Genomic DNA, 26,314 nt, shown 5'->3' with positions numbered 1-26,314 from the left:
TCCCCTGCCCCGCCCCGTGGCTGGAGCCACAAGCCCCTTCCTGGAGAAACCCCAAGCACCCCCTTCAACCGGAGGAGCCCCGAGCTGGCCGAAGCCTGGAGCACCCCCTCCCCCCACACGCTCTTGGCCAGAGGAGCTCCGGGTCGGCTGAAGCCCGGAGCCCCCGAACCTGCCCAGAGGAGCCCTGGGCCAGCCACAGCTATGCCTCCCTGCCCCTCCCCAGACCCAAGCTGCCCAGATGTGTTTTTCATTATTATTTGGACTTCTGTGATGTCAAAGCATTTTTAAATTTACTTCAGAATTGTTGTGCAGACAACCACTTTTACCAAAAGAGCAAAAGAAACCATGATAAAGACAAGAACATGAAAGCACCTTATTTGTGTTTCTATTCTGTTAGGTCCAGTAAAGAATAGAGATAATTGTACATTATTTTTATTATTGAGTCTGCAAAAATAAGCCCAAAGCCTTACATCAATAGATTACAATGGTTTAGCTGCATATATGTGCATATTACTTTATTAACTTACACTTTTTCCTAAAATTATTTATTTTTCCGTAAGTGCTGCCACCAGCAACAGTTGGTGGCCGCACTCTGAGGCCACCAAAAAATTTGTTTTGAAAATCCTGGTCCAAGCCGCAGTTTTAGAAGCACCCATGCTGGCCATCCTACCTACACTAGGTACCAGGAGCGGGCCCACTGGTGTCCCCACTCCCAGAGCCCTCGGCCACAGTCACTTCCGCCGCCATGCCTTGCCACCGGCAGAAGGCCCAATTTTGATGTGATGGTTAAGAGCTGCGAAACCCCCACGTCACTTCCTGTGGCCCCTTGTGCCATCTTTGGGGGCCACCACTGATAGATGACATTTGGAGATCGTGTGACACGCTACACAATAGAATTTCTCACCTTCCCACCTCACCAGGGCACACTCCCGGGCTTTCTCTGGGGAGCTCCGCCCATGACATCCTCCTTCAACATGAGGCAGACACCCTCCTGAGGAAGGGTGCTATCAAACACGTGCCCGCCCCCTTCATTATCAGTGCCTTCTATTCCCCGTACGTTTCTCATCCCGATGAAGGATGGGGGCCTCCACTCTATCCTCGATCTCTGCTTCCTCAATACTTTCATCAGAAAGACCAAGTTCTAGATGGTGATGCTCATTTCCATCATTCCCTCCCTCCCCTAGGGGGTATGGTTTGCAGCCCTCGACATGAAAGATGCATATTTCCATATCAAGGTCCAGCTGGCCCACCGCGAGTTTCTTCACTTCTCTGTGAGCGACAACCACTATCAATTATGGGTCCTTGCATTCAGCATTGCCATGGTCCCTGGGGTCTTCACCAAGGTCTTTGCAGGGTCTTAGTGGCCCACCTCCACCAAGGGGAGCACTTTGTATCCTCCTACCTGGATGACTGGCTGTTGATGGCTCTGTCCCTTGCCGAAGTGGCATCAGCAGTTGCAGCCCTCCGGTGTCTTCTCGCCTTGCTGGGCATCTTTGTCAACCTGGAGAAGTCTGTGCTCCTCCCAACACAGACGATCCACTTCATCGGAGTGCACCTAGGGTCGATCATAACGCAAGTCTTCCTCGCCGCAGACAGCTTCGCCACCCTCTCGGCCCTCGTCAGGACTCCGTGCCGCAACTGCTGCTGCCTCCTCGGCCACATGGCAGCCTGCACCTATGTGACGCCATGCGTGTGCCTACATATGCACTGCCTACAGCTGTGGCTCCTCTTGGTCTGTAAACCCCGTATCAACCACCCGGCCTCTGCCTTGGGTCCTCCCATCCACACATCATTCACTTGGTGGACTACCCCTATCAAGGTGCTCCGAGGCACGCCATTCACCACCCTTATCCCCAAGGCCACCCTCACCATGGAAGTCTCCCTAGCGGGGTGGGGCGCACTCTTGGTAAGGCAGGCCTCTCAGGGGAGGCAGACTCTCAGGGAAACGTGCATGCACATCAAGACACTGGAGCTGGGTGCAGTCCACTAGGCCGGCCATGCGTTCCTTCCTCTTCTCTGTGACTGACACGTTCAGATCCTCTCAGACAACACCACTGCCATGGCATGCATAAACAGACAGGGGCGGCACCAGATCCCAGTCGCTTGGCACAGAGGCCATCCATGTCTGGAATTGGTGTCTCCGCCACAACGTCATGCCCCTTGTGGTCACTCTCAGCAGAACTTGGTACCTCAACCACAAGTGGGAGCTCCATGACCCCACACTCCATGCCATCACTGGGCCTTCCCCCCCCCGATTTTTTTGCTACCCATGCAAACTGCAAGTTTTACTGCTCTACTGCTCTGGAGGGGCGAGGGGACAGGACAGAACTCCAAGGATGATACTCTCCTCCCTCCTCCTGGTCAAAAGACTGACACCTTCCCCTCCACGCTATCTCCATGCCGGTTGTTTTTGACTGCTTCCTGGAGCTCAAGAACTCGGGCCCAGCGCTCAACTTGATCCACGTCCACCTCAAGGCACTCAGCACCTCCCTCCCTCCTGTGGGCTGCTGATCGGTATTTACCCACCCTAACATCTCCCGTTTTCTGAGGTGCCTGACTAACTTCTTCCCATCAGTCTTTATCCCCACCCCTCCGGGACCTCAACCTTGTGCTGTCTGCCTTCACCCGGCCTCCAAACCCCTTACCACACACGCCGTAGCCCATCTATCCTTCCTGGTAGCCATCACCTCCGCCTGGCGGGTCAGGGAACTGGTGGCTATGATGGCTTGACCCCCTGTATACAGTTTTCTGTAGAGACAAGGTGTCCCTGTGTCTTCACCATAACTTCCTCCGAAATATTGTCTCCGAGTTTCATCTCAACCAGTCCATCTGTCTTGTATCCTAAACCCCACGCCACTCCCATGGACAGGACACTGCACTCCCTGGATGGTCTCAGGACACTGGCCTTGTGCTTGGACAGGACTTGCGCCTTTCGTGCCTCATCACACTTCTTCATAGCCATTGCGGAACGGTCGAGAGGGCAGGCCCTTTCCTCGCAGCGCATATCAAGTTGGATCTCTAAGTGCATTACAGAATGCTGTGCACGCTCCAATGTGACACCACCCGGCAGGATCACGGCACACTCCACATGAGCACACATGGTCACCTCTGCCTCCCTGGAAGACATTTCCTGGCATGAGATTTGCCATGTGGCAACATGGCGCTCTGTCCACACCTTCACAATGCATTATGTCATTGACCCGTGGGCAGTTGCAGACGCCACTGTAGGCCATATCATCCTGCAGGAGGCTTTACCCATCGCGTTCTTGCATCCACATGTGAGCTGATCGCTGCTCTGTACTCACCCACCTTTAGAATACATATAGGGACCACCACTCGAAGAAGCAGAGGAGGAGGTTACTTACCTGTAACTGGAGGTACTTCAAGATGTGTGGTCGCTATTTGTATTCCAATACCTGTACACTTTCCCTTCTGCTGTGAACTCTTTATGCTGTGGTAAGAGGGAGACTGAGTACACATCACCCTGCACCGCCTCTTATAACCTTGCATGGAGCACGGGTCAACGGACAGTCCTGCTGAAAAACTTGTGGCTCTGGTGCATGATGCACATATGCACCCACATGTGGAATTAAGGGGCCCAATCAAGGTTTCACTGGCATTCCTAACCGTTTAGTACTTGACTTTGCAACCTTATTTTTTTAATTTAGTTGTTTGGATATAATTTCCTAAGGTTTTGAAATGTTTAATTGAAAAAATTCCATCAAGGGGAACCCTCCCATATGGGTTCATCAGGAGATTAAGGTTAGACTCACAGAACATTTCTGTACCACTGGAACTAGTGAAGTAAATAACAGCAGTAGAAGGCAATTATCTTCTCTGTAGACCTACCACTACAGGGGGATGGAGTCGCACGTTTTGCCAGTGGGTTTCACAGCTAGTAGCTTAACAGTGAAAGAACGCTGAGACTTAGGAATCCTGGGTTGAAGTCCAAGTTCCATATGAGAACGTGCTGTCATGGTTACAGACCCTGCTCTTTTCCCTTGCCCTTCTGCCCTGCCTCTCTTCCCTGCCCCTTGTTGCTCAACCTTCTGCATTCCACTCAGGCTGCTTTCTCCATCCCCCCCCCCCCCGCACTTCCTGGTTGGTATCAGGGAAGTGTTGAGAGCCCAAGAGTCAGTCTCTCTGCTGTATGCCGATGCCTAGGGCCCTACCAAATTCCTGGCTGTGAAAAACGCGTCACGGACTGTGAAATCTGTACTTGTGTGTATTTTTACCCTGTGCTCAACCTGGGGGGGTCTAGACTTAAAAGGGGGTTGCAAGGTTGCGGGGGGGTCACAATATTGCCACCCTTGTTTCTGCACTAACTTCAGAGCTGGAGAGCAGCAGCACAGAAGTAAAGGTGGCACGTATGGTATTGCCACCCTTACTTCTGCACTGCTGGTGGTGGCACTGCCTTTAGAGCTGAGTGCCCGGCTAGCAGCAGCTGCTCTCCAGCTGTCCAGCTCTGAAGGCAGCGCAGAAGTAAGGGTGGCAATACTCAGTGCAGGGGATGGCTCATGCTCAGTGCAGATGAAATTTTCAGAGATTTTAGTTGCCAGACTTGCAACAAGTCTCTAAAAGTTTTATAACTTTGCCAAATTTTGGTGAATTTTCAGATGGATGGGAAAAGGCGCACATCCTTGACACCAGAAGACCCTTCTCACCCCCCCCACCCCCCTCCGGACAAATTTCAGGTGCCTGCTTCAAAGCTGGAAGGGCACTAGAGCTTCTCAATGAAACAGTTATAAGGATTTTTTAACATGGACAAAATGTATTTTTCTCAGGTCTAATTATCGGAAATGGCTGAACAATTTTAGCTGAAATACACCTCCCAATTCAGTCTTAGGCAAACACCAGACATGGAAAATTTCAGCCTATATAGTTTAAGTGTATCAAAGTTATAAGCAACTGAAAAGGGGGTCTTATAATGAAAAATGTTGGACAACTTTAAGGACATTGCTACTTCTGCCTATAATATGCATGTGTCTGGTTGAATAATCCTTAAACTGGGTTTCCCTGCATGTCAGTATTTTTAAATCTGCTTTGCTATTAGTGGCAAACATTTGGAGATTCTGAAAAAAATTGAGTATAATTTTATTCTGCACCTTCTTGTCACAGTGCATAACAAACCTACGTTTATATAGCACCTTTTTATCCACAAAGTTTCCAAAGCTCTCTATAAATTTGTCTATGGATTTGCAAGTTATATGTAAGAATCACTTCAACCACTGCAATACAGCTATCTTTTGGTTGAAAGGTGGCAACTGTTTAACAGAGCACAGTAACACTGCACAGCAAGCTAAGGACAGGAAGCAAACAATACAATATGCAATTGAAACCGCAATGAGATTCTAGGTAGGCAGAATGTAATTGACCTCAGTGTGTAACAATAAGTATTAAGATTTGGATAAAGGAGATGATTAAAAGAGAGAGAGGATTTCTATTGGCCGCAGGTGGTTAGGACCTTAGTTCTCTTTCATCCAAATGGAGGCACTGTCAGCAGAACAGTGCCCCTAGCATGCCATGCTGGGGAAGTGATAAAATACTAATTCCAAGGAAAGAATACAGTACTCCCTACTGAATTTCCAGAAACACTTCTTACAGCTCCCTGATTCCCTCGTCCTATCCAGGTGCTAACCAGGCTTGCATCAGTTTAGCTTGTGAGATCTGATGAAATCATTGTCTGAAGTGGTGAGGCTACATAAAAATAATGAGTTCAACAGCAGTGGGGAAAACTACTTTTTCCATTTTGAATATTCCAGGTTTACAGAGTTTTGATTGTTTGCAGTCTTAAATGTTTAAATTTTCAAGATAAATATCTGAAAAGGATGCAGTCCTTCAAAAAAAAAATTATACTAATAGTAAATGAGGGTTTGAGACACTCATGTATTAAACAGAATTAGAAATGAGCAATTATAGATGAAGTCATCCTATGAAGACAGAAGCTTTTAGCTTATTTTAATATTCATTTTTTCAGTTGGTTCTAATGCATATTAAATGTAATTAATATTGGACACAGCTGAAACTGGTAATGGTTATGTTGTCTTTCAGAGGATGATGGTCTGTTCAGTTAGATCTTCATTTCCTGGAAGCAATTTAGATGCAAAAAGTTTAGATGCAAAAAATATTTATTACTGGGGAAGGTGGGTGTAGTAGCGGTCTACTAAATAAATTTGGAATTTCTGGCCTTTACCTGGCAGTCGTGCTTCCTCCAAAACAACTAGATGGACTGACTGGAAAAGAAATCTGTAGGTGCCCATGTTTTATACATTTATTTTTAAGTCTGTCAGTATTTAAACCAGCGGTTCTCAAACTGTGGGTTGGGACCTCATTTTAATGGGGTCACCAGGGCTGGCATTAGACTTGCTGGAGCCCAAGCCCCAGTGTCCCAGGCCAAAGCCCTTAGGCTTTAGCCCCCACCTGGGGGGCAGGGCTCGGGCAGGCTCAGACTTCGGTCCCACCTCCTGGGGTTGTGTAGTAATTTTTGTTGTCAGAAGGGGGTCATGGTGCAATGAAGTTTGAGAACCCCAGGTTTAAGATATTGCCTCCTTTCTCTTTAATGTAATTTGGGACAGAGCAAAACTCAAAGAACAAGGGTAAAAAATAAATTTTGGTTTTAAAGCATTTAACGATATGCAGGTTTTGCGGTGTGTGCAGGTGTATTATGGTGTTAATGTAGCACAGTTTCTTTGTCATGTTATCTAGCAGATATCCTTAATTTTTCTTGTTTAATCTTGACCTAATAGGATTTCTTGCTTGCATCTTTAAACACTCTGGTTTTTTTAGAATCCTTACTTTCTGAGAAAAAGATCTTGTGACTTCCAGATACTTCCTAATTACGGACGGAAAACTCAAGCACTGAAAGTTTCATGCAGTTCTAAACTTTGTAGTACAGGCCAAAACTTTGGCATCTAAAAGTATTTTGGGTTGGAGCAAACAGGATGCTTGTTAGATCACACACTCAGATTGAGAAACCAAACATTTTAGAATAAATATGCTTTTAATTTTCTGGAGGAGAGATTTGTAATCAGTGTTGGTGGAAACCAAAGGAGGATGCTAAATGGACAGGTGGTAGAGGAGTCAGTTGGGTGAAAGATGCTGCAGCGTTCATCAAGCAATATCTGATCAGAAATTGTTTGTCTGCAGCATTGTTGTAGCCGTATCAGTCCCAGAATCTTAGAGAGACAAGGTGGGTGTGGTAATATTTTTTTTATTGGACCAACTTGTTTTGGTGAGAGAGACAAGCTTTTGAGCTCTGTGTAAGCTCAAAAGCTTCTCTCTCACCAACAGAAGTTGGTCCAATAAAAAAATATTATCTCACTCATCTTGTCTCAGAAATTGTTTAAGTACCTATGCTGTGAAGGCAGTTTTCAAATAAATTAAGTGTATAATAGAGAATATATTACATAATTATCACCTCCTCTCTTTCTCTTCTTTCCTCACTCACCTTCGGGTATATTGCTATGGTCTTGAGGGGAAATGAATGAGCAAAAGGAAAGGCTTTCTACTGCTTGCTTTAGCGTGGGTTCTCTTCCATGCTAAACAAAGTTCCCTCTGTATCCACATCCTTCCTCTAAGGAGACCAATGAAATACATCCGATGAAGTGAGAAGCTTGTGCTCAAATATATTTGTTAGTCTCTAAGGTGCCACAAGTACTCCTTTTCTTTATGTAAATAGCTCCCACTTGAGAAATTCATATTCAATAGTAGCAAAATAGTAAGTGCCTTTTTAAGAATAATTATTGCAGAATCTGGTAACAGGGCAACTTCTAGTGATTAAGTGATGGTAGTGAAGTTTGTTTTTTTTCCCCACAGAGGGAGGGAAGGAAAGCCTCGCTACAGCAATGTAGCCGTCTTTGAAAGAGAAATTAATAGATGTCTCCTTGAAAGATGTGAGTTTGTACCTTTTGCGATGGTAAAAGGTGACATAAAGCTTTGAATTCTTAAGTCTTGTATTTATAAAACAGGTATAGTACACGCAGTGACAGTACACTGTTTTGTTCTCCATGCTCCTAAATGTGCTTCGGCCGTAGCCTGAACAGACATAACTCATACCTCTTTAGATCTTGGGCCTTGTCTACACTACGAAATTAGGTTGAATTTATAGAAGTCTGTTTTGTAGAAAGCATTTTTTATACAGTCGATTGTGTGTGTCCCCACACAAATGCTCTAAGTGCATGAAGTTGGTGGAGTGTGTCCACAGTACCGAGGCAACCGTCGACTTCCGGAGCGTTGCACTATGGGTAGCTATCCCACAGTTCCCGCAATCTCCGCCGCCCATTTGAATTCTGGGTAGAGTTCCCAATGCCTGATGGGGCTAAAACATTGTCGCGGGTGGTTCTGGGTACATATCGTCAGGCCCCCCTTCCCGCCCTTCCTCCGTGAAAGCAACGTCAGACAATCATTTCGTGCCTTTTTTCCTGGGTTACCTGTGCAGGCGCCATACCACAGCGAGCATGGAGCCCGCTCAGCTAACTGTGACCGTATGTCTCCTGGGTGCTGGCAGATGCAGTACTGCATTGCAACACAGCAGCAGCTTATTGCCTTTTGGCAGCAGACAGTGCAGTATAACTGGTAGCTGTTGTCAGTGTAGTCCAGGGTGCTCTTTTAACCGACCTCGATGAGGTCAGGGGCGCCTGGGCAAACATGGGAGGGATTCAGCCAGGTTATTACCCTTTTAAGTTTCGTCTCATGGCGATTCAGGCCTACCAGCAGTCCTACCGCACCGTCTTTTAATGAGTAGCCAGCAGAAGACGATGGCCAGCAGTCATACTGCACCGTCTTCTGCCGAGCACCCAGGAGATGATGATGGCTAGTGGTCGTACTGCACAGTCTGCTGCCAGCAAGATGTATAAAGATAGATGAAATGGATCAAAACAAGAAATAGACCAGATTTGTTTTGTATTCATTTTCTTCTCCCTCCCTCCATGAAATCAACGGCCTGCTAAACCCAGTTTTGAGTTCTATCCTTGAGGTTTTGAGTTCTATCCTTGAGGGGGGCATTGTGTTTCTTTCAAAGCCACCCCCTTTGTTGATTTTAATTCCTTATAAGCCAAACCGGTAAGCCATGTTGTTGGTCGCTCCTCCCTCCATCAGAGCAACGGCAAACAATCGTTTTGCGCCCTTTCCCCTGGATTGCCCCAGCAGGAGCAGATGCCATAGCATAGCAAGCATGGAGCCCGTTCAGCTCACCGCAACAGTCATGACCATTGTAAACACCTCACGCATTATGGTGCAGTTTATGCAGAACCAGCACCTGAAAAACCAGGCGAGGAGGCGACGGAAGCATGGTGATGAGGACGTGAACACGCTTTTCTCTAAAACCGCGTTCCCCCACGATTTGGAGATCATGGTGTTAATGGGGCAGGCTCATGCTGTGGAATGCTGATTCTGGGCCCGGGAAACAAGCACAGTGTGGTGGGACCGCATAGTGTTGCAGGTCTGGGACGATTCCCAGTGGCTCCGAAACTTTCGCATGCGTAAGGGAACTTTCATGGAATTTTGTGATTTGCTTTCCCCTGCCTTGAAGCGCAAGAATACCAACATGAGAGCAGCCCTCACAGTTCACAAGCGAGTGGCAATAGCCCTGTGGAAGCTTGCAACGCCAGAAAGCTACCGGTCAGTCAGTAATCAATTTGGAGTGGGCAAATGTACTGTGGGGGATGCTGTGATGCAAGTAGCCAACGCAATCATTGAGCTGCTGCTATCAAAGGTAGTGACTCTGGAAAATGTACAGGTCATAGTGGATGGCTTTGCTGCAATGGGATTCCCTAACTGTGGTGGGGCTATAGACGGAACGCATATCCCTGTCTTGGGACCAGACCACCAGGGAAGCGAGGGGTACATAAACGGCAAGGGGTACTTTTCAATGGTGCTGCAAGCACTGGTGGATCACAAGGGATGTTTCACCAGCTGTTGGATCATATTAAAGAAGTTCTGTATTAAAATCACAAATGAGTTTGATTCCCCAGAGTTTAAATTCCAGGGTATTACTAATTAAGAGGTCTCTTGGTTTTTGGTACTGTTTCTCTCCCTCTATGTGTGAAACTTGCAAGCTGCTAATTGTGTTAGTACATTCTAAGACAGAGTCTGTTCTCAAAGCAATTCACAAGAGAGAGAGACTCAAAGCAATACTCTAACAACAGAAACAGCACCCAGAGACTCCCCACCCTTTTCTTGTATTAACCATTGTGATTAAAATAGAGATAGAGGATGTATGTGGATGGATGCTTGGTGTGGATAATAACTGAATGATCAGGGAGGTGCCAGCCTAAGAATCCAGTGTCCATCGGCTGAAGAAGGCGTCAAGTGGAAATAACCAGAGGACCCCACCCGGAGGGCAGACTGGAATCCACCCAACAGCCTCAAGAATGGGAGAACCAAAGAACAAGATAACATCTTGGAGCCGTCAGGAATGTGCTATCTGCTGATTGATTCAGCAACAGCATGATGAAGCAATTCCCATAGACTGGCATAGGAAGAAATTCCTATAAAAATAGACTCTAAAAAGTGAGAATTTTGGGGTCTGATTCTGCAAACCAACTTCCAGGAGCATCAGATGAGCATCTGACAAGGCCCTGCTCCCTCCTCATGTCCAGGCCACCTGGCCAGTGGCTTGGCATGAGCAACTCTAAGGCTGGTAACTATGATAACAACCTTGCAGAACCTGTGTGTGTGTGTGTGTTTGTATGAATGAATGAATATATATATATATAAAATTAAGTAAGGAATAAGTAACGATAGGACAGTGTGAGATTTATATTTCTTTATTATATTTACAATAAATGTGGCATTTTGCCTTTTTCCCTTTAATAAGATCCTGCTGGTTTTTATTTTATTGGTACAACACAGCATCAACGTGGGATGGCCGGGAAAGGTTCATGACGCTCGTGTCTTCATGAACTCTGGTCTGTTTAAACGGCTGCAGGAAGGGATATACTTCCCAGACCAGAAAATAACTGTTGGGGGTGTTGAAATGCCTATAGTTATCCTTTGGGACCCAGCCTACCCCTTAATGCCCCGGCTCATGAAGCCGTACACAGGCACCCTGGACAGTAGTAAGGAGCTGTTCAACTATAGGCTGAGCAAGTGCAGAATGGTGGTAGAGTGTGCATTTGGACGTTTACTGACTCGCTCAGACCTCGGCGAACCTATATTCCCATTGTTATTGCTGCTTGCTGTGTGCTCCACAATCTCTGTGAGAGTAAGGGGGAGATGTTTATGGCTGGGTGGGAGGTTGATGCAAATTGCCTGGCTGCTGAATATGCGCAGCCAGACACCAGGGCAGTTAGAAGAGCACAGCAGGAAGCGCTGTGCATCAGAGAAGCTTTTGAAAACCAGTTTCATGGCTGGCCAGGGTACTGTGTGACACTTCCGTTTGTTTCTCCTTGATGAAAACCCGCCTCCTTGGTTGCCTCTAAATTCTCTGTAAGCCACCCGCCCTCCCCCCTTCGATCACAGCTTGCTTGCAAAGGAAATAAAGTCACTATCATTTAAAAAACATGTATTCTTTATTAATTGATTATAAAAATAGGGAGATAACTCACAAGGTAGCCTGGGTGGGGTGTGGGAGGAGGGTAGGAGGGAAGGAAAAGGCCACTTTAAAACTTGTTGAATGCCAGCCTTCTGTTGCTTGGGCTGTCCACTGGGGTGGAGTGGTTGGGTGCCTGGAGCCTCCCACCCCACGTTCTTGGGTGTCTGGGTGGGGAGGCTATGGAACTTGGGAAGGAGGGAAGGCAGTTAAGCAGGGGCTGCAGCGGCAGTCTGTGATCCTGCTGCCGTTCATGAACCTCCACCAGACACTGGAGCATGTCCGTTTGATCCCGCAGTAGCCCCAGCGTTGCCTCATGCCTCCTCTGATCTTCCTGCCGTCACCTCTCCTCACGTTCATCGGCCACTGTCCTGTACTCTGCTATTGTGTCCCTCCATACAGCTCTGTCAGTGCTGAACGACTGCATGAGCTCAGAGAACATGTCATCGCGTGTGCATTTTTTTTGAAAAGGAGTGAAGTATTTAAAAAGATACAGTTTACAGAACAATGGCTATACTCTTTCACGGTGAACAACACTATTCACATTACATAGCACATGTGATTTTGGTACAAGGTCGCATTTTGCATCTTATATTGAGCGCCTATGGCTTTGGTGTTAGAGATCACACATGCAGTGCCGGGCAACAGAATTCGGCTTCCAGGCGGCCATGGTAAGCCTTAGTCTTTCGGCTTCTGCAAGTTCATAACAGCAGCGCCCTCCTTTCCCATACCAAGCAAAGCCCATTGAGTTGGCCATTTAGTGCTGCGGTTTTCCTGTTAACGTGCAGCAGCAGAAACCAAACTAACCCCCTCCCCCCATCCAATTCTCTGGGATGATCGCTTTTCCTCTCCCCCCCACCGCCTGGCTGGTATCAGGGAAAATCCCTGCTAGCCAAACGTGAACAGCTCAGCGCCAATGCCCTCCCCCCCCCCACACACTGCATGGCTAACTGCGGGGAGGATTTCTTTTCAGCCACAGGCAAACAGCCCACTAGGAACGGGTACCTCTGAATGTCCCCTTAATTAAATTCCCCTATTTCAACCAAGTTACCATGAATATCACTCTCCTGAGGATAACACAGAGAGATAAAGAATGGATGTTGCTTGAATGCCAGCAAACACCAGGACCATACGATGCCAGGCTTTGTCATGCAATGATACCAGATTACTTGCTACTAGCATGGCGTAGTAAAGTATCCTACCATGGAGGACGGAATAAGGCTGCTCTCCCCAGAAACCTCCTGCAAAGGCTTTTAGAGTATTTCCAGGAGAGCTTCATAGATTCATAGATACTAAGGTCGGAAGGGACCATTATGATCATCTAGTCCGACCTCCTGCACAACGCAGGCCACAGAATCTCACCCACCCACTCCTGCGAAAAACCTCTCACCTATGTCTGAGCTATTGAAGTCCTCAAATCATGGTTTAAAGACGTCAAGGAGCAGAGAATCCTCCAGCAAGTGACCCGTGCCCCATGCTACAGAGGAAGGCGAAAAACCGCCAGGGCCTCTTCCAGTCTGCCCTGGAGGAAAATTCCTTCCCGACCCCCAAATATGGCGATCAGCTAAATCCTGAGCATATGGGCAAGATTCACCAGCCAGATACTACAGAAAATTCTTTCCTGTGTAACTCAGATCCCACCCCATCTAACATCCCATCACATGCCATTAGGCCTATTTACCATGAATATTTAAAGATCAATTAATTGCCAAAATCATATTATGGCATCATACCATCTCCTCCATAAACTTATCGAGTTTAATCTTAAAGCCAGATAGATCTTTTGCCTCCACTGCTTCCCTTGGAAGGCTATTCCAAAACTTCACTCCTCTGATGGTTAGAAACCTTTGTCTAATTTCAAGTCTAAACTTCCCAATGACTAGTTTATATCCATTTGTTCGTGTCCACATTGGTACCTAGCTTCAATAATTCCTATCCCTTTCCGGTATTTATCTCTCTGATATATTTACAGAGAGCAATCATATCTCCCCTCAACCTTCTTTAAGTGAGGCTAAACAAGCCAAGCTTCTTGAGTCTTTCATAAGACAAGTTTTCCATTCCTCGGATCATCCTAGTAGCCCTTCTCTGTACCTGTTCCAGTTTGAATTCATCCTTCTTAAACATGGGAGACCAGAACTGCACACAGTATTCCAGGTGAGGAATCCCTGTTGAGGTTACAGGGACAAACCATCCTGATGAGTCAAAAGAATGGTAAATATGGCAGGCGACCAGCTTGGCTTAACGGTGAAATCCTAGCCGATCTTAAACATAAAAAAGAAGCTTACAAGAAGTGGAAGGTTGGACATATGACCAGGGAAGAGTACAAAAATATTGCTCGGGCATGTAGGAATGAAATCAGGAGGGCCAAATCGCACTTGGAGCTGTAGCTAGCAAGAGATGTCAAGAGTAACAAGAAGGGTTTCTTCAGGTATATTGGCAACAAGAAGAAAGCCAAGGAAAGTGTGGGCCCCTTACTGAATGAGGGAGGCAACCTAGTGACAGAGGATGTGGAAAAAGCTAATGTACTCAATGCTTTTTTTGCCTCTGTCTTCACTAAAAAGGTCAGCTCCCAGACTGCTGCGCTGGGCATCACAACATAGGGATTAGATGGCCTGCCCTCTGTGGAGAAAGAGGTGGTTAGGGACTATTTAGAAAAGCTGGACGTGCACAAGTCCGTGGGACTGGACGAATTGCATCTGAGAGTGCTAAAGGAATTGGCGGCTGTGATTGCAGAGCCATTGGCCATTATCTTTGAAAACTCGTGGCGAACCGGGGAAGTCCCAGATGACTGGAAAAAGGCTAATGTAGTGCCAATCTTTAAAAAAGGGAAGAAGGAGGATCCTGGGAACTACAGGCCAGTCAGCCTCACCTTAGTCCCTGGAAAAATTATGGAGCAGGTCCTCAAAGAATCAATTGTGAAGCACTTAGAGGAGAGGAAAGTGATCAGGAACAGTCAGCATGGATTCACCAAGGGAAGGTCATGCCTGACTAATCTAATCGCCTTCTATGATGAGATTACTGGTTCTGTGGATGAAGGGAAAGCAGTGGATGTATTGTTACTTGACTTTAGCAAAGCTTTTGACACGGTCTCCCACAGTATTCTTGTCAGCAAGTTAAAGAAGTATGGGCTGGATGAATGCACTATAAGGTGGGTAGAAAGTTGGCTAGATTGTCGGGCTCAACGGGTAGTGATCAATGGCTCCATGTCTAGTTGGCAGCCGGTGTCAAGTGGAGTGCCCCAGGGGTCGGTCCTGGGGCCGGTTTTGTTCAATATCTTCATAAATGATCTGGAAGATGGTGTGGATTGCACTCTCAGCAAATTTGCGGATGATACTAAACTGGGAGGAGTGGTAGATACGCTGGAGGGCAGGGATAAGATACAGAGGGACCTAGACAAATTGGAGGATTGGGCCAAAAGAAATCTGATGAGGTTCAATAAGGATAAGTGCAGGGTCCTGCACTTAGGACGGAAGAACCCAATGCACAGCTACAGACTAGGGACCGAATGGCTAGGCAGCAGTTCTGCGGAAAAGGACCTAGGGGTGACAGTGGATGAGAAGCTGGATATGAGTCAGCAGTGTGCCCTTGTTGCCAAGAAGGCCAATGGCATTTTGGGATGTATAAGTAGGGGCATAGCGAGCAGATCGAGGGACGTGATCGTTCCCCTCTATTCGACATTGGTGAGGCCTCATCTGGAGTACTGTGTCCAGTTTTGGGCCCCACACTACAAGAAGGATGTGGATAAATTGGAGAGAGTCCAGCGAAGGGCAACAAAAATGATTAGGGGTCTGGAACACATGACTTATGAGGAGAGGTTGAGGGAACTGGGATTGTTTAGTCTGCAGAAGAGAAGAATGAGGGGGGATTTGATAGCTGCTTTCAACTACCTGACAGGTGGTTCCAGAGAGGATGGTTCTAGACTATTCTCAGTGGTAGAAGAGGACAGAACAAGGAGTAATGGTCTCAAGTTGCAGTGGGGGAGGTTTAGGTTGGATATTAGGAAAAACTTTTTCACTAGAAGGGTGGTGAAACACTGGAATGCGTTACCTAGGGAGGTGGTAGAATCTCCTTCCTTTGAAGTTTTTAAGGTCAGGCTTGACAAAGCCCTGTCTGGGATGATTTAGTTGGGGATTGGTCCTGCTTTGAGCAGGGAGTTGGACTAGATGACCTCCTGAGGTCCCTGCCAACCCTGATATTCTATGATTCTATGATTCCTTTGTCTAAAAAATCTGTTACTTCCTCAAAGAAGGAGATCAGGTTGGTTTTGTTACAGGTGGATTTCCACTCCATCCCCAGACACGTTAACGGACTTTTCCAGTAGCAGTCCTGGCCACGAATGCATCCCAAGTCCTCAGGGCTACTTAATCATTAAAAAACGCTTGCTTTTATAACATGTATTATATTTTAAAAGGTACACTCACCAGAGGTCCCTTCTCTGGCTTCGTTGGTTTGGGAGTGTATTTCAGTCACGGTGATAAAAAGATCCTGGCTGTCGGGGAGAACAGTGTGCTGCGTGCTCTCCCAAGCTCGTCGTCCTCCTCCTCCTCATCTTCCCCATCTGCAAAATCCTCAGGCATGGTGGAGAGTACCCCATCATCGGAGTCCACGGACAGGGGTGGGGTAGTGGTGGCTGCCCCCCCTAGAATTGTGTGTAGCTCAGCATAGAAGCGGCGTGTCTGGGGCTCTGTCCCGGAGAGTCTGTTTGATTCTTTGGTTTTCTGGTACGCTTGTCTGAGCTCCTTAAGTTTCACGCGGCACTGTGTTGTGTCCCTGATGAAGTGAGTTGGGAGCCCCAAACTCACTTCACATGACAATTTGTAGTTTTCAGGTTTCATAATTTATGCAAGATTACACTGTCTGGTGGCACTACACATTACCATGGCGACAGTGAGAACACTCAAAATGTACATGTTGAGGAACCACATGTGCAGAAGCTACCAGTCTACGTATTAATACAAGCTGCTTTCAGGAGTTAGATGCTAAATACACAGAAAAGGGGTTCTGGTATTTTTTGCAAACCAATACAAAATGGTATTTTAAGACTGGAATATTGTATGTTGACCATGCAAGATGATGATCCAGAAAGGACAGAAGTGAAAATATAGAAACAAGTATTTAGTAGAAAGATGTGAATGTATAATATATGTTAATACACTGGTGCCTTTCTACTATTATTTTTTGTTTTCATTATAACTCTTCCTTCATTTTGGCTTTGCTTGTTAGGCTTTTAATATGGAATTGATGATATATAAAGGATCCTGTAGTGGGCTGAAATGTTTTGAAATTTGAGGCATTGTAATATACTTTCTGCCACCCATGCTCTGTGCGCACACACAGTAGAGCTCCCCGTCTGGCTGGACACTCACAGCCCGTTGGGCCTCTTGGGCTTTGTCTGAGAAGTGTGAACAGAGTCCAAGCACTGTCCCTGGCTTGGTGTCTCTCAGCATACTCTGGGTACAGCTCCTCTGTATATCACCTCCTCCTGAGAGCTAGGACCCCGCTTTCCATCTGCCTATCCCCTGGGAATAGAGCTGACCCATCAGGCTTCCCCGCAGCTTAAACACATCCTTTCCCTAGATCTCCAGCCGAAGGCACTCCAAGTTTACAATTTAACTCTTCAGAGAGACATAACCGTGAATGCTAACAGGCACACTTTGCACAGGATTCTAAAACACGACTTAATCTTTACCTAGCAGTGTGGGAAATGCACATATTGAGACAAAATAACACACACCTATACAGATTTTCCCTGTCTCAGTTTCCTCACGGCTCTAGAGAATTCTTGGGTTTAGGGTGTCTGGGATCCTTCTCCTGTAGCTCAGGATTTCTCTTCAGAATCAAGGAACCTTTCTAGGTCAGTCTCTGATCTTGGCCACTCCTGCACTTAAACCATACCTTCTCCCTTCCCATGAAAGCATGCCTGTCACTTCTTCTGTCCTACCCAAAGCTTTCTCAAAAAGAAAAGGAGTACTCCATCGGATGAAGTGAGCTGTAGCTCACGAAAGCTTATGCTCAAATAAATTTGTTAGCCTCTAAGGTGCGACAAGTACTCCTGTTCTTTTTGCGGATACAGACTAACACGGCTGCTACTCTGTAACGAAAGCTTCCTGTTTCTGAGTTAGTGAGTTTCTCAAATTAATATGTTCCACCAGCAACACTTGATTCCTTTGTTCTGCAGCTGGGAATTTTCCACTCCCCACTTTGAGTTCCCTGCAGAGAAATTTGGTTGAACTGGTTTTCCTAGCCAGTCCATTCAGCCAACCCATTGTCCCCTGACATGAGCCCACAGAGCTGGATGTGTGTTGACATAAGCTGCTGCTTGTGTGTGCCATGGAGCTCAGAGGTTTACATACTGAATTCAGACCAGGTTGATATAGTCTGAAAGTTACCATCTCACTGTTCATTGGCTTGAATGAAATGAGTTTAGCGGTCTCAGTGAACTATACCACATAAACAAGCATCACAGCTGGCACTAAGTTTATACCACTCCTGAACTGTGAAATAAAGGTAACTTAGATCCAATTAACATTTTTTTATTTAGCTTTTATACATATCAGATCATTACCTGTTAAGTTCGTGCCCTCTGGGGCACCTGGTATTGGCCACTGTCGGTAGACAGGATACTGGGCTGGATGGACCTTTGGTCTGACCCAGTATGGCCATTCTTATGTTCTTACCCATAAATCTTTAAAGTTTTTAGCAAATAACATGTATGATAGGTAGTTTCCAAATCTATAAAATGGGGATAATGAAACTGACCTCCATTTGTAAAGTGCATTGAGATCTATAGATGAAAAATTCTATATAAGAACTAAGTGGTATTAGTCCTTTTTCAGACCACTAAAGAAAGATGACTTAGTTTAGAAGAGTTTAATTGTGTCTCCTTCTGGACTTCCACAGTTAAACTAGATTAAAAAGTTCTGGGAAATATATTTTGGTCATATAAAACAAGAAAAACAATGTTCTGAGTTACGAATAACCAATATCAGTGTCTCACAATCTATTTTTTTTTAAAAGTAATATTCAGAACATACCATGAGAGAGATTTTTGTTTAACTCTTTTGAAACTCTTTTTTTGCTTGGTATCCCCACCTATGCAAGAGTAACCCTCTGTTTCCCCCTAGGCCCTTCATCACCTAATATTATTGTTTTTAAAAATATTCTATGTCAGTATATCAGGACCTGAAGAAGAACTCTGTGTAAGACTGAAGGCTTGTCTCGTTCATCAACAGAAGTTGGTCCAATGAAAGATATCACCTAACCTACTTTTTCTCTGTATATCAGGAACATAGTCTGAACAGCATTGAAAACTAGAAGTAGCTGGCAGAGCTGGCTAGTTCTGTTCAACTTTGCTTTGCTAAAAATAGGTCAAGTGTTAAAAGCTGAAAAAATCCTCTCCTTGAAATGTTATATGAATGTTTGTGTGCAGCTTAGAATTGGTGGTGACTCTGGTTCTTTAGCTACAGGGATCTGAAAAATGTGAATGAAACATGAATATATGTGTTGCCTCTGTAAAATTAGTAGTTCTGTCCCCCGTTCTAAAAGCACTTAGATAAATTTCTGAATTTATGCACGAGTATTCTCTTTGACTTGAATGATGCTTCATTGAAGTCAAGATTCTGTAGAACTACTCATGAATGTAAAGCACTTCACTTGCGTAAGTGTTTGGAAGATTGGGACCAACTTTACCAAAAAAAAAAAGAAAAAAGCCTGAAGTTACTGTATTCATTTTCATGGCTAAATTCAGTCTTTAAGTTGTGAAATAGCAGGACTAAAATCCTGCTAAATGCAAATTTTGTTGCAACCGTCAATATAGATTGTCAGCTATTTGTATTTCTACACACACAAACTATTTTAAAGAACATTGTTAAGGTGGCAAACTCAAGCATTCAAAAGTTAAGAAATTCCAGAATTAAATTATTATAAAGGTATAAATTAACCTTAATTTGGCTCCCTGTTGTGGGTGCTTTATGATTCAGTTTTTAATTATGATCACATTGTGACACCCTGTGCCTCCGGGGAACTCCCTACATCCCCCATGTTCATTCTTTTAAAATGATTGTGTGGTGTCCAATCCAAAGTTTGTCATGTCGGGTGTCTTCAGAAGCCTCATGATGCTCTGAGCATTGTTATACTAATGTTTGAGGTTATAATTTCATGTATATAGTTACGTGGCTGAAAATGTGTCCTCACGGATTAAAACAAGCCCAGGCAAAAACTCTGCAAGAACAGAGGGGCAGTTCACACCTCATCAGGGCATGTATGGGCAAACCCAGACCAACCTCACAGGAACAAAGGATACTGGCCTAGGCAGCAACCCTTTTTGAGGCTGGGACCCCCAGGGTTATAACACCCTGAAATTTCTGACTTCAATATCTAAAACCGGGAAATTGACTATTTTTAAAATCCTATGTCTGTGAAATTGACCAGAATGGAAAGTGAATTTGGTCGGGCCCTAGTTATAACCAACTGAAAACTGGGTCATATAAGGGGAAGTGTTAAGCAACCTTAACAATAGGGGATGCTACCAGCTCCACCTACAATTATAGAGCTAGATCCCAGAGGGCTCATCAGGATCCAAGGCCCTGTTACATTGGGCGCTCTACCAGTATGTAAGATACTAGGCAAAAGTGGCTGTGTAGTCAGCTTCAGTTCCTTATTCTTATCTTCTGTAGAACCATGTTTCCAGACTTAACAGTATTTCTGTGTTCTCTAGTCTGGTTTCAGAGGCATGTTCTGTCCAAAGAACTTCTCAGTAACTGCTTCCTCTCTGTTAATTTTAAGTTTGTCTAGAAAGAGCTAGTTGCAAATCTTTCTCGGAGTAGGAGAAACATTTAATTTGAAGAGACAGGGTCTGAAAAGACGCAGTATGTTTCTAGTACAGCCTCCATTCTCAAACTTAAAAAATAAAATAAAATAAGATAAATTTAACGTTTAGCTTTTTCCATTCTGTGCTTTTAATTTACTGTTTTGAATGTCTGTTTTGTGCTGCGAATCTGGCCGTTAGTCTTAAATTTCTGCATGTTGTTTGGTTGCAGAGCTGCCTGCCTGCAGACAGCATCAGCTTTGAGAAAAGCTATGAAAGATTGAATTCTCTGGTCGTAACCCTTTATCTTGTTCTGATCTTAGAAAGGAATACTGAACCCCCCCACCCCCCAAAAAAAGAAAGAGGTGTCAGATGTTAAAATGGGATAAAATGGGGGTGGGAGAGCCTTTGTAATGGTGGAAATGTGTATGTGTTCATTATAGTTTTATATTTGTAAAAAAACCTTAATCTGTTACTGAGCAAGTACAAATGATTTTATGGTACACTTGTGATTAATTGCTAATAGGTAATTGAAATGTATAAAAAATAATAATAATTTGGACTCTTCAGGTCAGGCCATCCCTTACACATAGAATGTCCTATCATAGAATATCAGGGTTGGAAGGGACCTCAGGAGGCCATCTAGTCCAACCCCCTGCTCAAAGCAGGACCAATCCCCACTAAACTCCCTGAACTATCCCCTCTTTCAGATACCTTTGAGAGCCACCTCTTTTGCGCTGCCTATAACGTATTAGGCAAAACACACTTGCCGTGTCTTAAATTTGATTAGATTGAAAGCTCTTTTGGGGAGCAGGAACTGTGTGGCTTTTACTGCATCTTGTGCAATGGGACCTAGATCCTGAGTGACCTTTATTAACAATAAATGTATATAGTTTCCCATATTTATCAAAACTTCAAAATAGTATTTGACAGTATTGTGACTTATGCCTCAAAATGTTTGTATTCTATTCTAACTGTACTGAAAACAAGTTAACTGCCATTTGAGACTTTACTCTTTAGTCAGCTGATAGTGAGGCATCTAAGCTCCACCTGGATTTGGGTGTATTGAGGATTCTGCCAATATTTTGCCTGTACTACCCACATAAAAGCACAAAAATTATACAGTGCTGAAAATTTGTTTAAAATGTAACATAGTGGGGTTGCAATGCTAGAAGACAATGCAGGTTATTGGGTATTTTAAAAGTCACGCAGGAGTCTTTATAATGGAAAATGTGTCTGATGTTCCTTGACCCCATTTGGCCCACATTCAGAGGAATCTACATTGGAGATACTTTCTATTATAAGAGTGTTCAAACTGAATTATCCTTTTTTTTTTAAAGGCAAAAAACTAGAACCCAGAAAGGGATTAAAAGAAAACAGGATCAATTGAGTACATTAAAGTGAGACTAATGTGGTATCACGTAGGCTGCTGTAAATTTAATCCACTTTACAGACTACAAAGTATTATTATTAGCACGTTTCAGCCAAGTTCTCCAAAGCATTGTAAACTAAGGCACAGAGATTACTTGACAGCATAATGCATAAGCATGATGCTATAGAAGTAACAAGTCAGAGCAGAGGACTGGATTTGTTTTTCATCTTTGATACTACTTCGGTGTGACTGAAAATGGTGGTTAGTGAGTGATCATACTTTGATATCAGAGGCTTCCTGGAAACAAAAAAACTGCACGCGCACATGCATGCCTATTCATAATAAGTAAGTGAATGAGTATTTTAAACATTAATAGAAGTTTGCGTTTAGCTGTAAGATTTCAGTGTCTTCAGTTCTTACTGATGAGTTACTTAAGGGTATAAAATTTAATTTTGCTATGACTGTAACTGTGGGCCATATGGACTAGTACAGAAGATAAGTGGGAGAAAGGGACCGCAGTTCCCAACGTGGTGTTGATAAGAATGAAAATGGTTTTTGTGGTTGAGGCAAACAAAACCCTTTTGTAGAATGCTAAGAAACTCCTCATTAACAAATACTGCAGAACACACACAAAACACACAGTTAACCTGTGGAACTCCTTGCCAGAGGATGTTGTGAAGTCCAAGACTATAACAGGGTTCAAAAAATAACTAGATAAATTCATGGAGGATCATTCTATCAATGGCTGTTAGCCAGGATGGGCAGGGATAGTGTCCCTAGCCTCTGTTTGCCTGAAGCTGGGAATGGGCGACAGAAGATGGATCACTTGGTCATTGCCTCTGGAGCACCTGGCATTGGCCACTTTCAGAAGACAGGATACTGGACTAGATGGACCTTTGATCTGACCCAGTATGGCCATTCTTATGTTCTTAAGGTATGTTGCTTTTGTAGGCAAAAGGGCAGGTTAATATTGAAGGTAAAAATGACATTTTATTGTCTTTTATAGACCTATATTTGAGGGGCAGCTTCAAATTGTGTTGGTGGTGAGTTTTGAAATGACCAGATGGTTCACAGGATTGATAACTGTCACAGGATTGAATCAAATTGGAACTATTAATAATTCTATTTATTTAGGAACATAGAAATTGCCGGACAGGATTCAGACCAGAGGTCATTCAAATCTTTTAGCCAATACCAGATGCTTTAGAGGAAGATGCAAAATATCCTGAAACGAGCAGTTATGGAATAAACCTGCCTGTAGGAGAGGTTTCTTCCTTACCACCTTAATTGCAGGTTTGCCTGTCTAGAAAGATCAGGGCTTATATCCCTTCAAAACTTTTTTGGTTAATTTATGTATTTGTTTGTTTGTTTTGGTAAGATTGTTTGAACTTCAAATCTAATTTCAACTGCTTGTTTGCATCTCAAAATCCACAAACCTGTTGGTAGTTTTGTTTAATGCATTGCAGAAATAGAGAGGATTGTGGTTCAGAATAGGTTAGAAGAGATTTCTTGATATGAAACATTAACTTGACGGCTCCAGCTTGGCTAACACCAGAGCTTAGACCGGGGTCTCTAGAGTTGAAAACAAGAGTCTCTACAGCTTGAACAAAAGAACAAGGCTCTTCGGATGAAAGTTGTAACATGGACCCTTATCCTCAGTGGATCAGGTACAGAGGGAGATATGCCATACACACTGATCAGTGGAATATACTAAAGTTGTGCATTAGCTTCTAGTGACAGGAACAAGTGACCCATAAACTTTAATGAAGGCAATATTACATATAAAAATGGAAGCTTACTCTTTTTCATCTTATATTTAATAGTCAGTTCTTCCACAGTCAAGTAGCATTACACAAGAACATAAGAATAGCCATACTGGGTCAAATCCCAATAATCTGTCTAGCCCAATAGCCTGTCTTCTGACAGGAGCTGATGCCAGATGCTTTAGAGAGAATGAACAGAACAGGGCAGTTATTGAGTGATCCATCCTCTGTCATCCAGTCCCAGTTTCTGGCCGTCACAGGTTTAGGAACACCCAGAGCATGGGGTTGTGTCCTCGACTATCTTGACTAATAGCCATTGATGAACCTATACTCCATGAACTTATCTAATACTTTTTGGCCTGCACAACATCCCTGAGTTCCACAGGTTGACTGTGCATCATGTGAAGAAGTATTTCCTTATGTTTGTTTTAAACCTGCTGCGTATTAATTTCATTGGGTGACCCTTGGTGGTTGTGTTATGTAAAAGGGTAATATCTCTTCTTTCTTCACTTTTTCCACACCATTCATGATTTTATAGACCTCAATCATATCTCCCCTTAGTCATCTCTTTTCTAAACTGAACAATCCTAGTCTTTTTAATCTCTGCTCCTATGGAACCTGTACATATTTGTTGCCCTTCTCTGTACTTTTTCCATTTCTAATCTCTCTCTTTTGAGATGGGTCAACCAGAAGTGCACTCAGTTTTCAAGGTGCGGAAATGTCATGGATTTTTGAGTGGCATTATATTTTCTATCCCTTTCCTAATGGTTCCTAACATTCTGTTAACTTTTTTGATTGCTGTTGTGCATTGAGCAGATGTTTTCAGAGACCTATCCCCGATCCCTCAAGATCTTCCTTGAGTGGGAACTGCTAATTTAGACCATCATTTTGTATGTATAGTTGGCATTATATTTTCCAATGTGGATTACTTTGCATTTATCAACATTGAATTTCATCTGCCATTTTGTTGACCAGTTATCCAGTTTTGTGAAATCTCTTTGTAACTCTTCACAGTCTGCTTTGGCATTAGCTATCTTGAGTAATTTTGTATCATCTGCAAATTTTGTCACTCGTTTACCACTTTTTCCAGATCATTTACTAGTGTGTTGAACAGCACTGGTCGCAATACTGATCCTTGAGAGACCCCACTGTTTACCTCTTTACACTGTGAAAACTAACCTTGTTTTGTTTTGCTTAAGAGCCTTTGATGAGGCACTTTATCGAAGGTTTTCCTCAAGTCCAAGTACAGTATATCCACTGGATCACCCTTGACCACATGCTTGTTGACATTAAGAGATGGTTGTTGATTCTAATGGATTGGTGAGGCATGATTTCCCTTTATGAAAGCTATGTTGTCTTCTCCCCAACGTATTGTGTTTATTTGTGTGTCTGATAATTCTGTTCTTTACTATAGTTTCAACCATTTTGTCTGGTGCTGAAGTCAGGTTTACCAGCCTGTTAAAATGAAAATCAGCATTACATTAGCTATTCTCCAGTCATCTGGTACAGAGGCTGATTTAAGTGTTAGGTTACATACCAATCATTCCTAAGCAGTGTTCTTATGATTTGAACGTTAGGATTGGGTTCTTCATATGAAATATATGGGGAAGTTATAGACCTGATTAAGTATCCACATGCTTGCTATCAAAATACTCAATATTTGAGCTAAAAGAAAGTTATATTTACATTAACATTGGTTTATTTTTTTCTCTTGTGTTGCAGAAATTCTAATAAGGAGCATTTGACCATCTGATCTCTTAAAGTTGAACCTTTCAGTATCAGGATTAGGAACAAGTGTCTTCAGAATCAATATGTAGCAAATGGGTATCACTCAACTGAAGTTGGTCCCTCAAGCCAACATATTTGTGTTTTAAGGATCCTTGCACTTTCAGCAGTGAATTGTTTTTTTTGTTAACTGAAAAAAGTGGATTTCATGTGGTGCTCGCTAAACATTGCATCACCATGAGTAGTAATCTAGGAAAAGAAAAAGACTGTAAAGAGAAGGATCCAAAAGTCCCATTGGCAAAGGAACGGGAGAAGGAGGCTAAGGCCTCTGGAGGATTTGGAAAAGAAAGCAAAGAAAAAGAGCCTAAGACCAAAGGGAAAGATGCCAAAGATGGAAAAAAGGACTCCAGTAGTGCACAGCCTGGGGTAGCTTTTTCAGTAGACAACACAATAAAACGACCTAATCCAGCCCCAGCCGCTCGCAAAAAATCCAGCAATGCTGAGGTGATCAAAGAGCTAAATAAATGCAGAGAAGAGAATTCAATGCGCTTGGACTTGTCCAAGAGGTCTATACACATGCTTCCATCATCTATCAAAGAGTTGACACAGTTAACGGAACTTTATTTATACAGTAACAAATTGCAGTCTCTACCTGCAGAGGTGGGCTGTCTTGTGAATCTGATGACACTGGCTTTAAGTGAGAACTCACTTACCAGTTTGCCTGACTCTCTTGATAACTTGAAGAAACTGCGCATGCTTGATCTACGGCATAACAAACTTAGAGAAATTCCTTCAGTGGTGTACAGGCTAAATTCTCTTGCCACTCTTTATCTACGCTTTAATCGTATAACTACTGTGGAAAAGGATATCAAAAGCTTGTCAAAACTCACCATGCTTAGCATACGAGAGAACAAAATCAAGCAACTACCTGCTGAAATTGGTAAGCATTTACACTGTGATTTAAAGTTTATGGTAAATCTTTTTTTTAGTTCACTTTGTAATGCAGGTAGGTACACACAGATCCCTGCTTTATGAAATTTTTTATAGATACTGGCCTCCTTTTAACGTCGTCGTCATCAAGAAGAATCTGAGATTAGTTTCTTTGGCTCTCATCCACA

At 43.9% G+C, this 26,314-nt stretch overlaps 1 protein-coding gene across 5 annotated transcripts in view; it reads left to right on the top strand.

The window, feature by feature from the left end:
* SHOC2 (SHOC2 leucine rich repeat scaffold protein) overlaps window positions 1-26,314 on the top strand; it is a 107,003-nt gene that overhangs the window by 24,750 nt on the left and 55,939 nt on the right. For all 5 annotated transcript variants that reach the window (XM_073354385.2, XM_073354382.2, XM_073354383.2 and 2 more), the window contains one exon: window positions 25,194-26,136. In XM_073354385.2, the coding sequence (XP_073210486.1) occupies window positions 25,434-26,136 (703 nt within the window). In that variant the 5' untranslated portion in view covers window positions 25,194-25,433. The remainder of the gene's footprint in view (window positions 1-25,193; window positions 26,137-26,314) is intronic.

This window comes from Lepidochelys kempii, chromosome 7 (assembly GCF_965140285.1).
Source record: "Lepidochelys kempii isolate rLepKem1 chromosome 7, rLepKem1.hap1, whole genome shotgun sequence".
Taxonomy (NCBI): Eukaryota; Metazoa; Chordata; order Testudines; family Cheloniidae; genus Lepidochelys; species Lepidochelys kempii.
Note: the sequence above shows the minus strand (reverse complement) of the source record. Positions and strands in the feature narration are given on the sequence as shown.